The sequence below is a fragment of the Sesamum indicum genome, linkage group LG13 (genome assembly GCF_000512975.1).
Source record: "Sesamum indicum cultivar Zhongzhi No. 13 linkage group LG13, S_indicum_v1.0, whole genome shotgun sequence".
Classification (NCBI taxonomy): Eukaryota; Viridiplantae; Streptophyta; class Magnoliopsida; order Lamiales; family Pedaliaceae; genus Sesamum; species Sesamum indicum.
This window is the reverse complement of record NC_026157.1, coordinates 670,460-684,272: the sequence shown is the minus strand read 5'-3', so window position 1 is coordinate 684,272 and position 13,813 is coordinate 670,460. Positions and strand designations below refer to the sequence as shown.

At 33.3% G+C, this 13,813-nt stretch overlaps 2 protein-coding genes across 3 annotated transcripts in view; both read right to left on the bottom strand.

Moving 5' to 3' along the window:
• Positions 1-100, bottom strand: part of LOC105176011 (probable serine/threonine-protein kinase PIX13) — a gene marked incomplete in the record, with an annotated part of 5,578 nt that extends 5,478 nt beyond the window's left edge. The window contains 1 exon segment of the mRNA XM_020698645.1: positions 6-100.
• LOC105176010 (heterogeneous nuclear ribonucleoprotein H2) lies at positions 10,199-13,018 on the bottom strand. 2 transcript variants are annotated; one of them, XM_011098677.2, is made up of 2 exons: positions 12,886-13,018; positions 10,199-11,214 (listed from the first exon to the last, which is right to left on the bottom strand). In XM_011098677.2, the coding sequence occupies exons 1-2, from the start codon at positions 12,900-12,902 to the stop codon at positions 10,440-10,442; spliced, it is 792 nt and encodes a 263-aa protein (XP_011096979.1). In that variant the 5' UTR covers positions 12,903-13,018; the 3' UTR covers positions 10,199-10,439. The 2 variants fall into 2 exon arrangements, with proteins under 2 accessions (XP_011096979.1, XP_011096980.1); XM_011098678.2 differs by having other exon boundaries at positions 10,199-11,125.

Sequence of the window (13,813 nt, the reverse complement as noted above, 5' to 3'; positions counted from 1 at the left end):
TGAACTTTTAATGTACTAATAATTGCCTGGAAATGTGTATGCTGTTTCTGTGATTTGTGGTGTGTGTTCTATTTGATTAGTGCTTCGTAGCAATGTTTTTTGGCTCTTTTTTCTACTATGCCATTGACATTTTGTGTTAACGGTTTCACTCTCAGAGAATATGAAGGTGGCCCCCCTACTCTCCTCAGGTGGAGACTGGAGACACTTTGTAAATTCTCTCATTGATTGTTTCTGATTTTCAAGTTTGATTATTGCTTAGTGCATGTGATGATGATGATGTTGATGAATTTGTTCTTGAATACACTCAACTTTTTCTTGATTTGTATAAAATAATTATTTCATCCAAAAACTCTAAATGCTTTCAGATTTTATCATTTGTGACAGTAATTCAGTTAGTTCAATCCAATAGTCAGATATTTCAAAACAAAATTACGGCGATGACTACGTACTTATATTTAGAATCACTTTTCTCCCGTTACGAGTTTGGAGATGTTTGGCACTCTAAAATTTGTATAGTTATTCTGAAATTGTTCAGACGGAATAATCCATATTCTATAAAAATATTAGAATTTGAAGGTTTTCAGGCAAACATAATTTTACGATGTCAATTATTTTAAAATCAATTAAACAAAGATCGCTTATTTTACAATTAATTTTTTAAATAATAAAAAGTAGCTATAATTATATTAAAACATTAACGGAAGCTCAGCGTAATTTCCACTTAAATAAACCTACAAATCCCAAATATTTACTAGAAAAATGAAGTGGGAAGACCCCTCAATCCTCATCCCACGCCGCCGTACCAGTGAGAATAAAATATTAATGATGAGGTAGTTTGGTATATGCAAAGTCAGCTTGAAGTTAGTGTCACTTCAAACAAGCGAAGCAGATTTACGGAATGATGATCTGTTCATATTTAACAACTAAAATGTGCATATATGTATAATGAAAAAGTCTTAGTTAGATCATATCTAAGTCATACATAATAAATTAGATAACAAGTCTCATATATTTGACATGGGTACTACAAAAATATTATTTTATTGTAATGATTTTTTTTATTAATTTATAATGGTTTATACCGCGCGTTACAAATTATTTGTGACGGTATGAATGAAAGTTGTTACAATTTGTAACGATTTTTGTAACGGTCGTGATGGGCTGCTACAAATATCGTCTAATACAATAAAATAAATTTGTAACTGCTTTTGAATGGTTTAATTTAATTGTTATTGTAACGGTCTTTGTAACAAATTTAGGTACGGTTGTGTTTGGTATTTGGATCATTTTTGTCGTTGTATTTGGAATTGCTTTTTAAACGGCACTTGTAACGGGTTTTACGGCTACATTCAAAATTGGTAACTGTTTTGGCTAGTCTTTGTAACAGCCAAACGATTTTATCTGATGTATGTGTATTACAAAAGCCGTTACAAAATGCAGTTACAAAAATTATTATTTAATTAATATACTTCAATATTTATTTATTTAATGTTTATTTTATTTAATTTTATTTATTTAATATATTCAAATATTTATTTTTATAAAATTAAATAAATAATTTTTTTATTAAATTATGCAATATTATATAAAAAACACATAATATAACAAAAAAAAAGTAATAAATTAATAATAAAAATACAAATATTATTCCAAATTGTATTGTTTACAAAACTAAAAAAAATTCTAATCTAAATCATTATTCCCTGCAGCCGCATGTTTGTCGTCATCGTCGGATGCAGGGAACAGTTTGAATCAATGCTTTTGATGTACCGCTCGATCATCCGCACCCGATCATAGATGGCATCACAGTCCAACCAGTACGACATCTTAAAATCGACAAATAAAAAAATATAAATTTGAATTAAAATTAAATAATATTATACTTACCCTCAGCTTCTGGAACCAGAATAACTAGTGCTCCTGTGACATCTGCGAAATGGTGACAGAGCACCAATAGTCATTATCTACAATTTCAAAATAATTTAACATTAAATACACATAATGTTAATTATTGATAAAATGATATTTTTTTTAAATTTCATAAAGTTTCTATTTTTCAAAATTACATTAAGGTCCTCTAATTTCTTAAAAAATTCATTTAAGTGCATAATTTTTCTAAAAATTGCATTGCAGTCCATAATTTTCTAATAATTTTATTAAAATTCCTATTTTCCTAAATAATTTTAAGGTCCTCTAATTTTTTAAAAATTTTATTTAGGTGCATAATTTCCCTAAAAATCGCATTGTAGTCCATAATTTTCTAATAATTTTATTAAAATTTCTATTTTCCTAAATTACATTAAGGTCCTCTAATTTTTTAAAAATTTTATTTAGGTGCATAATTTCCTAAAAATTACATTGTAATCCATAATTTTCTAATAATTTTATTAAAATTCTTATTTTCCCAAATTACATTAAGGTCCTCTAATTTTCTAAAAATTTTATTTAGGTGCATAATTTTCCTAAAAATTGCATTTGTAGTCCATAATTTTCTAATAATTTTAGGAAATTCCTATTTTCCTAAATTAAATTAAGATCCTCTAATTTTCTAAAAATTTCACTTAGGTGCATAATTTTCCTAAAAATTGCATTGTAGTCCATAATTTTCTAATAATTTTAGTAAACCTATTATTATGCTATATTTTTATTTTTTTAATTCATAAAATACATGCATATTTAATATAAATTTCAGAAAATTGCTGAAATTTACAGAAAATTGTAGAAATTTGCAAAAATTTCAGAAAATTACAGAAAATAAAAAAGTCAGAAATTATGGAAATTTTCAGAAGTTTTTTAAATTTACAGAAAATAAAAAAAATCAAAAACTATGAAAAAAATTTGAATTTTCTTTATAATTACAAAAAATCAAGAAATTTCAGAAATTATGAAAAATTTCTGAATTCTTTTTAGAATTACATAAATTTCCAAAAAAAAATCAGAAATTTCCAAGCATCATCATCATAATTTTCAAGCATCAGTTTCAGAAATTTTCAAGTATCATCATCATAATTTTCAAACCTCAACATAATTTAAAATAAAAAAAAATAAACATAATCAATACCTTTCAGAAAATTAACAACATAATTTTAAAACAACAGAAAATACAATTTAACAAAATACACAATTAAACATAATCCATATATATAAATTTCAAAAAATTTAAAAAGCAAAAGAATAATATAAAAAATAAAAAATAAAAGGGTACTTCCTAAATGTGGCGGAGGCGGAGAGAGGAGGAAGCAGAGTGAGGTGGAGAGAGCGACAGAGAGAGAGGGAAGGAGAGAGAAAAGTAGAGTGAGAAGGAGTGGCTGGTGGTGGTCGGGACTGGTGGTGGTGCGGTGGGGGTAGGGCAGATATCGAGAGGAGAGAGAAAGAGAGAGAAAGGAGAGAAGAGAGCGTGACAGGGAGGAGAAGGGAAAAATCAGCCAAGTATGACTTATATATATAATTTTTGAAACGGCCAATACAAAGAGAGTTACAATATTTGAAAAGCCATTACAAAAGTATGAAACTGTGAAGGTTGAAAGATGATCTAGAGGACTTTAACGAAGTCGAAAGAGCAATTAATGCAACATACCATGAATGATCCTGAACGGTGGTATTTATATGTTCCCATGCCCGTATAGGGTAGGCCCACGTGGCAACATCTAGTGGAATGCCTACTAAAAGATCCAACAGTTGATATTCCAGCTCTTAACTCTGAGTCAGATTGGGTGGGTAAATCCAGCGACCCGACCCGACCCGATGGAAAGTGCGTGGATCTTAGGCCATTTTTGTTATTTTGCTTCATTTGGAAGACATTCTAGTCATTCTATTTTAAGGAAGGGTTATTACCCCTATCATTACTACCCCACTTCTTCTAGTGTCATTAATTACACTATAGGAAGTTGAATTGTCACCTATCAGATCATCCCCCCCCCCCCACCCATAGATCCCTACTGACGTGTCGCCATCTCCTTGCTCATGAAAAGGCGCATTTTTTTTCTTTTTTCCCTATATATAGGCCCTCATTTAACCCTCCTGACCCCCTTTCCTAACTTCGGAGATCGCATAATCTTCTCGTCCTCTCCTTTCTTCCTAGTTATGTCCTTTCTCATGGCTTCTAGCTCTAGTTCTAGGTCTAGCTCGAGTTCATCTTCTAGGTCGTGTGCAACCTCCGCAGGGAAATGATGGGTACTTCCCATGGTCCTATTTTCCCTTAAGTTGTTTTGCGATCTCCTTCTCTCCTCATTGTCGGGTCCCGACCACTGAGCACTCAGTTGAGTTGGTCGATTCTGATGACGTTCCTCTTCAAGTTAAATATTAAAACATGATATTTATAGATCATTGGGCTAGGATAGTTAGTAACGTCAAAATGCCTATTCATCAAATAAAAGAGAAGTATTACATTCCTCATGACTATGAGGTCCTACTTCCTCGATCCTTTGATAGGATGCATTGTCCTCTAGAGGGCTTTTGCTCCCTCTCAATTTTGCATCTCGAGGCCGGCCTCCGTTTTCCTAGCCCGAGCTGTAGAAAACATCCTCCGTAGGCTAAATCTTTGCCCTACGCAATTGTCTCCCAATTTTGTGAGTCATATTCTCCTCTTCATTATAATAATGCGTCATCTCGACCTTCCATCCAGTTTTGAAAATTTTTTGTCCATTTATTCTTTCACCACCTTTAAAAGGTCGGAAGATAAAGGTTGGTTTTACTTAACTACCCTTAAGGATTTTCGATATCTATGCGATTTTAAGTCCAATGTAAGTCCTTGGAGAGAAAGTCATATCTTCACTCAACCTCCTCCTGTAAAAAATTGGTCTTTTCGTTGCGATTGGCGTATCTCCAAGACCAATCCAAAAACTTATGAGGAGGGACTAGAAGGCGATTTCATTAATTTCCTGACTTTGTTTTGGTATAAGCCCAAACCTCTCCTTATGGAAAGTGTCTCTAGATTACTATCCAAAAGAGAACTCTCTTCATTATTCTCTTACAAAAACCCATATCTCATATTCCTGAGATCCTTTTAAATCTCGGATGAATAAGTGTATTAAAAGGTTGAGTTTGTGTCACCTCGACTTGTTAAAGTTCCACATTATGGTTCTCGAACTTGTTAATGTTCCACAATTCCACTTTTTCTATCCAATAGGATCTTATTTTCTATAAAAGTGGGCATTCCTCCAAACAAATGTTTTTTGTTCCGACATCAAATAGATTCATTGAACTTATATTCAATTTGTCTCATGCACACTGTCTGTGAAAACATCTATATCCTCAAATTTATAAATAATGGAGACTTTGAGTACCACATTTCACATGATACTCTACTCACAGATATATGGCTTCTCCTGGACACGGAGAAGAGAAGGAAGACGAGTGAAACTCTCCATCTGTTAAACCTGTCCTGTAGAGTTCATTACTGCTCAACTACGTACATTCTCTTTTAAATAATTAAGGAATTCACAGTTCAACTATTCTCATCCTCGGCCAGACCAATGTCTTAACACTTCATCCAGCTTTCATTCTCTACTTCATGTCGAAATTCTTTGAACCTTCAAAGGTATTAGACTCGGGTTTCATCAAATACGTATACCCATACTTAAATTGAGGGTTTAATATAATTTAGGGTATTCAATTCGGTTAACTGAATGGAATCGAATTTTTGATTTTTTAGTTAACCGAAAATTTGGTTCACTGATTTTAAAAATCGAAAGTTGAACCGAATAGTATCGTTTTGGTTCTGTTTTTTCAATTAAAAACCGATAAAGAAGTGTTTTTTTTTTAAATATATATATAAATAATTTTAATATTTTTTCAATTTTATCCAAAAATACATGTACAAAATATCGAAATCTAAAAAATAAAATATATCATGAAAAGAATATTTACGAATACAATTCAAAATTCCAAATCAAAAGAAAAGAACACAATAACAATCTATTTATTTAATTTAAATTCAAATTTAATAGTACAATTACAAGAAAACACAAAGTCAAACCTCACAATTAATTGGAAGAAAATGAAAGAGAGGAAAGCAGTCAGCACAAGCACACAACCAAACAAAAAAAATCAAAACAATTTTATCAGACATTTAATCGAACACCTTCAAATAAAACTTGTAAGTCAAAATTTTTGAGTGGAGAAGGAGAACGGGAGTAGTGCTGTTACAGGCTTACAGCGTTTTCTTCTCATCCATTCTTTTCTCTTTTACTCCTTAGTTTATATTATAATATTAATATATAAATATAATATAATATATAACAGTATAATAATATATTTTAATAATAATATAATTAATAAAATAATATATATATATATATATATATATAAATCGGTTATTGATTCGTTCCTACCACCGTACAATGACAAAATAAATCGAACTGAAAAATCGATTTAAAAAAAAAATTCGAATCGGATTATTCGGTTCGGTTTGCGTTTCAATAGAATTTTCGGTTCAGCCACTTTAACCAAACTGTAAATACCCCTAATACAATTTATCCCCTCCCTCTGTGATATTGTAAAATGAGAAATTTAATCCCTTAATTAGAAGGGAAGTAATTTACTACCTTATCTTCTTTAAAACCCTCACAAAATTTCGTGTAGTTCATGTGCTAATTTTTTATTTTTTTTAAAATTTTTAGATATAAAATTATATTTATAGTCTTATTTAAGAACCGTTGAATCTTACTTGAATTAAAAGTTTAAATTTAGCTAGTATATCAATGGCCTACATTTTACTTAATTCAAATAATGGTATATAATTAAAACTATATATATGTATGTAATATATATATATATATATTTGGGGTTCATTATACTTAAACCCCCTCTAAAAATATCAAATTACACTTTTTTTCAAAAAAAGTTTTAAAGTTACACTTACATCTCCTCTGAAAATTCTTTCTTTACACCTGACATCCTTCCATTAGGGTTTGGAGAAAAATGCTAACACTAACAAAACAAATTATATAAATTTTTAATTTTGACCTTCACTTGATGTTTTCATGTATATTTTTATACTTATAAAGAAATAAATATGACATATATATATATGAAGTGAGGTTATAAGTACAAAAGTATTACACTAGAATGTTAAATGAGAAGTAAAATTTAAAATTTATGTAAATTTTTTATTAACATCAGCATTTCTCGTCGAAATCCTAACGAAAGGGATCAAATGTAAATAATGAACTCTGGGAGGTGGTGTAAGGGTAATTTTGAATTTTATTGAAAGAAAATGTAATTTCGCATTTTTAGAATGAACTTAAGTATAACCACCCTATTTATATATATATATATATATATATATATCATATAAAAAAACAACCCTATATATATATATATGTAAATTTAATAAAAAAAGTATGGTATATAATATATTTTAAATTATATATATGCACACTTAGAGAGAGATGAAAAAGAAGAAGAAGAAGACGTGAGGGGATCTGGAGGCAGAGGAGCCGCAACGGCAACGGGAGGGGAAGGGGAGAGGCAGCAAAGGAGAGTAGATTGGGTGTAAAAATTTCGATATTATCACCATTTTAATGATATCTTCTACACAACTGAGGGTGGGCTAAAGCTACTGTCCTAGCTCCCAATTTTTCTCCTAATTCGTTAAATTGGTGTTGGGAAGTGAGATGGTGAAAATAAGGGGAAAGGTGAAGTGGTGGATGAGCCGGCGATGGGGCTGGGGAATGGGGTGGTGGGAGCACGACAAGTACAGACCAGGTCTCATGAGATGTTTTCCGCAATGCGGGAAGAGGGCCATCGTGTAGCTAGCAGTTTATTGTAACGACTACTTCTGATAATAACAACACAACAAGATAACTCTCGCCTACACTAGTACAGCGCGCCGTCAGGAATAGCAACATAGGTTGCGACAAAAGCAACAACAACAAGCAAGGTGCAGTAATAAAACAGTAAATTGAATGTAAGATTCAGAATGTGGATTTCATTAAATAGCAAATTGCATATACATTGTATAAAAGATGCTAGTGCAAGGAGATTACCTTGAGGGGGACACTAACATGCAACACTACATCAAACTTCAAGAACTCATTCCCCCCTATAATAGTTTTAAAAGATTTTTTCTATTGACAGCAGTAGATACAAAAAAAGTTGAATATCGCACCTCAGGAGGCATAACATCCCCCTAAGCAAACAAAAGTATTTACAAACGTACTACATGTGGTCGATCGGGTTGAGCGGCTGCATAGCCGACTATGTGTCAAGGGTGCCGAGTGCGCTGGCGGCCCTTGACATTCCTAAGATGGCGACGTCCTTGGCGCATGGGAAGCATGGTGAGCTTTAGCAAGAGGTGAAAATGCCTTAAAGTCCGTCACCCGCTCACAAGTGTCGTCCTCGTTGTTGCATCGCTTCAATTTCACCAAGTACTCCGTATGATTGCACTTTGTTGTACTCGTAACTTGGTGATTCAAGATCGGTTCAGCCACCTTCTCCTTCATCTTCGTCAATTCAAGTTGCAGGCGGCTGGGCTGATTGCGGGCGTCGTTTTGTCTGCTGAATATTTCTTTAACTAGCTCACAATGAAGACGTTGTGAATTTTCCACCAAGAAGGCAACTCTACCTTGTAGACCACCATTCCAATACACTTGATAATATGTAAAGGACCAACATACTTTAGCATCAACCGAGGATCGCTCCCCCTTGATGTCTTCGATAATCCCGGGCTTGGGACCTTCACCATCACAAGGTCTCCCGCTTTGAACTCGATGAAGCAACGATTTTTATCTATATACTTTTTCATCCGCTTCTAAGCTGTCTTCAAACAATTTCTGGCGATGTCAATGTTCTGCTTCCATTTCTGAAAGAAACTTTGAGCGAGAGAGGATCTTAAACCTTGTGGGGAGTCAAGGGTGTGAAGGAGGAGTGGTTGTTGCCCAGTGACAATTTCAAAAGCACTTTGTTGGTGGAAGAGTTCTTTTGGGCATTGAAACACAATTTAGCAACATCCAAGAATTTCACCCAATCCTTCTAAGTACTGTGCACAAAGTATCGAAGGTATTCCTTCAATATGGAATTGAAGCGTTCAGTCTTACCATCAGATTATTTTTTTTATTAGTATACACCTATACATCACGAAAATATTATATATATTATGTATAATTTTATATATAAAGTAATAATTTTTTAAACAAATATTTATATATTATTATCTTATTATTATATATATTTATATAAAAATTATTCTTAAATATCATAAATAATTGCAGGAGTAACATGTGCATTGAACCCTTCTTTTTGAAGGAGTAAATTACTTCATTTAAAAAAATAATAATAATAAGAAATATTTTGTTTTTGTTGTTTTTTTTCATATTGTTGTGTTCTGCGCATTCCCCATATCAATGCTTGTATCTTTTTTCCCTTAAACTAATTATTGATAAAAGTAAAGTTGGATTAATTCTGTCTAACAAGGTATAATTCTACTTCTCGAAAAACAGAGTGTCTCGGACAGTGAAAAGCTAAGAGACTCTTGCTAAGAGAGTAGTTGGAGCATAACCTTAAATAATAATCCTCAAAGACGCAAGGTCAAGAATCTAGAGACTAAGTTAGAATAAACCACTTGCACAAACCACCTCCAAGGAAGTCAGTCTTGAGGCTACGTAGAATCCATATCCTCCAAATAAATGTAGCCTAACATTCTCTTGGTCTCCATCTTCAATCCACTACTTCAAACCCTGAATATCTAATTACTAATAATATTGCTGTACATGGCATGGATTACGACTCAAAGTCTTAAAATGCTTTATTCTGGTTATATCTAATTGTAATGCTTGCGTGATAGTAGCATGAAACAGCAGCAGATTAAAACTCTGTATTTGACGCAAGTCGATCGGATGAATAAAGCTGCCAGGATTGAGATGCTAAAATGCAAAGAGGAGATTATTCCAACCCTCGCTCGGAAGTGAAGATGTTGCAGTAGTCTTCTCTGCTGTTTATGCTCATATTTCAACAACAGCCTTTGCATTCATTCCATCGTGATTCCTGCAGCCTCTCGTCAGCCGTATAGAAGTACCAGATTTGGCTGTTGTAAGGAAAGAAAAAAGGACAATTGAAACCTGCAAAAACGCTTCTCTCTTGCTCTCCCACAAGGTTTGTGTGTGTGGGGGGTGTGTGTCTCACCATTCACATCAACATTTACCATCCACGCATTCAAACTACCCATGAACCTCATGCGATTCATCTTCACACCAATGAATAGAACTGGAAAGGGGAAAATGAGATACCTTGACAACATCTCAATACATAAAACCCTCAGTAACCAGCTCCACTTAGAAGCAACAAATTGCAAGTTCATAATTTTCATACACTCAATCCTCTACTGTTAGAACAGAGAACACAAATCCCAAATATAGATTTCTATTCAAGAAAAAAGGGGTTGAGCGAACATCACACAGAATACTAACAAAACTTCCCAGGCTCGTACCAACCATGACCTATTACCGTGATCTGGATGCAGCTTGTCTGGCTTCATCAGGTGTTGAGGGGAAGAGCTCCACATACCTTGATCCAATCAGCATCTTGTCCTTGGACATGGCTTTCCTAGCCTCTTCAGCTGAAGGAAACTCTACATACGCCTCTCCAGTAGCTTTCCCATCAGAACGGAAAGCAATCTGGATCTTGTCCTCCAACACATGAAAGTCTCCAAAAAATTTTACAATCTCAGATTTTCTGACAGAGTATGGGAGACCACGCATCTTCAAGATCTCTGTATACTCCATTTTATCTTTATCTGGAGACCTCTTACGTCGAGCTGGAGGTGAGGATCCACGATAATCGATGCTACCATAAGCTCCTTCACTCACCTCAGAAGCTATAGCATTATAATACTCCTGCTTTTTGCACCTAAATACTTCCACATATCTCCTTCCCATGTTCTGCCGATCTCTCTGAAGAGCAAGTTCAGCCTGCATATGCCCCGCAAAAACTACAAATGCTTCACCAGAGAATCTCCCATCCTTGTTCACCAAGAAGACATCCACAATGTCCAGCCCCGCAAAGAACTTGAATATGTCAACATCTGTGCAGTTGAAAGGAAGACCCCTTAAACGAACCACAGGAAAGGCAGAAGGCTGATACCTCCTGCCATAGCCATACTGTTGATAACTGCTCGAACTGCTGCTCACTGCGAAGTAGGGATTTGATTCCATCAATCTTGGTCTCTTTGAGCCGATCTCGTACCCGTCCGAAACCCCCCCGCTCCCAAACAATGACCTTCAATTATTCACACCCAAGGAAGGAAAAATCCCCCACTCAACCTTGTTAATAAAGCCAATCCCAACCCATTTTTTGCTCCTATAATCTAATTTTTCTAATTGTATCTGAAGCATTTTTAATATATTTCATGAACCCAATTGAAGATATACATACGTAACACAACCATTAGCAAAAAACAACCGAAAGAAACAAAAAAGGAAAGAAAGAGAAACTACATGCAGCAGGTAGAAACACAATATATTAGATACAAATCGAAGTAACATAGTTAAGGTAGTTAGTTGATTCACTTAAAAGATCAAGTTGGGACAGGATTATATGTTCAATTTCTAACAGCAATGGGGTTCAATGAGATCCATTTCGAATTCTGGAACTGCTAAATGAACAAGGTCTATAAGATATTCAATTAAGTGATGAAATAAAAACGAACAAGTATATACAATGTCTCTCTTCTTGCACACAGCCCTTTAAGTTCAATTCTTTATGCTTCTTAGGTGGATATAGTATCTTTTAAGTTATACGAAGAAAATTTTCCACCAAGCAAATATAAAGAGGAGTTGAAATAGCCAAACTAAATGTTTTTCAAAGCATTTAACCACTTGTCCAAATTTTCATTATTTTCCTTTCTATTTTTTTTTTTTTTCAATTCTTTTCAGTGGCAGGATGAATGAACCATAAGATACTGAATGCGGAGATGCAGAAATAGTTTAACTTGTTAATCATATGGATTTCAAATCATAAAGATTGACACCACATCCAGTAGCTTTCAGACAAAATCACTCTCTCCAAAAAATAGCTAACTAACTAGTCTCACTCAATGATAAAGTGAAGTTAAACGAGAAAGATGGAAAAATATGAACAGTTTGCTAATTAAACAACAAATTTATCCAACTGCTTCCAATAATCATAACCAGTTCATGGACAAACTAACAAATAACAAAAACACTCATATGAACTAATTCTAATCACCATGGATATTGTCAGAAGCTTGCTGACAAGCACATGAGCACTTGGTAGACAAACTTGCAGGAACGGATTTCCACTTTGAATTGGGTACTTTATAATTCACATTTCTTCAGCGCGCTCAAAAGGACTTATGGACATAATCCCAGATTTTGGAAGAACAGGTCAAGGGCACAAATTGTTCACCCTTTTTGGGGGATCAACAAAGAAATTAAACACGTTACAGCCGTTATGTAAATCTAGGCCAATGTAAACCTATAAATCCTGACCTTTTAACACAAAAAGGTACTAAAAGTTCATTATTGTCGGATATAAAAACAGTGTTCAGAAATCAAAACCTCTTTTTGTTAAAACAAATCAAAATTCATTATAGTCGGACACAAAAACAGTGTTCAGAAAATCAAAACCTCTTTTTGTTAACAAATAAAACAAAATCCACGCATCTAATATCCAAAACCATCCTGCACAACCACCCTTAAGTTTCACTCTCTAAAAAACTCCAATAATTGTAGCAAAAACACACAAATCAATCCAACCATCAAATAAAATGCAAATAATCACGACCAAAGGCTACGCCTCCCATTAAAAACTCAAGTTTTATCAAACAACCAAATCCGATTATGAAGAAACCAAGATCACACACCAAAACAAATTGACCAGAAACATGCATATATCGAGGGGGAGAAAAAAAGGGTTTGTTCAACTTACCCTCTGTGCCCGTACATGGCTGCGGCCTGACAATCGTCTCCAATACGCCGTATTTCAAAATCGAAAACCCACTGCGACGAAAGGGCCTCTCTCCGAGAAGGAAAATGAAGAAATGGGAACCCTAGTTAGAAATAGAAATATTACAAACAGAGATAGAGTTTTAATAGTATTATTAAAAATCGATCTCACGAGAACGACATCGTTTGATCCTAGACATTCCTTCTCTTTTCTTTCTTTTTCTTTTTCTTTTTCTGTTTTTTAATTTTAATGAGTTATAATTGTCCATGCTTCTTCATCCAAACGGTGTCGTTTGGTATTTTCTGTTAATAACAATGTAATACCTAACATAGTTATAAATAATTTAAATGGCACTTAACTTTTTAAGTTTCAGCACTACTGTCACTTTTTTACCCAAGTAATATTTTTAGTTTTTTTTTTCATGTAATAATAATCTTACAGTGTCCTCTTTTAAAATTTGATATAGCTACATGTAAATTTATTGTAGTTTAAAAATTTATATTTAGTATCCTTCAAATTTGTTTTCTCCGTTTGCTAAAATTTATTGAATTTGATGATATTAACTAAAAGGATTATTACAGTGCCCTCTCTTAAAATTTGTAGTTACACGTAAACCTCCTGTGGTTTGAAAAAATTATATTCAGTGCCCTTGAGGTTTACACCCGTCTAACAAATATATTCCTCCATTAATCAAAATCTACTAAAAAATTATTGATATTAACAAAATAAATAAACAAAAAATTAATATTTGCCCTCAATTAACTTATTACTAACTTATTCCTAGTCAAACAATTTTTTTTCTCACCAAACTACTCTTATAACGCTAAAAATAGACATCATCACATACATTAATGTGTGAAGATGTATAAGGATAATTTGATTATAAAAAAATTTGTTTGACCTACAATAA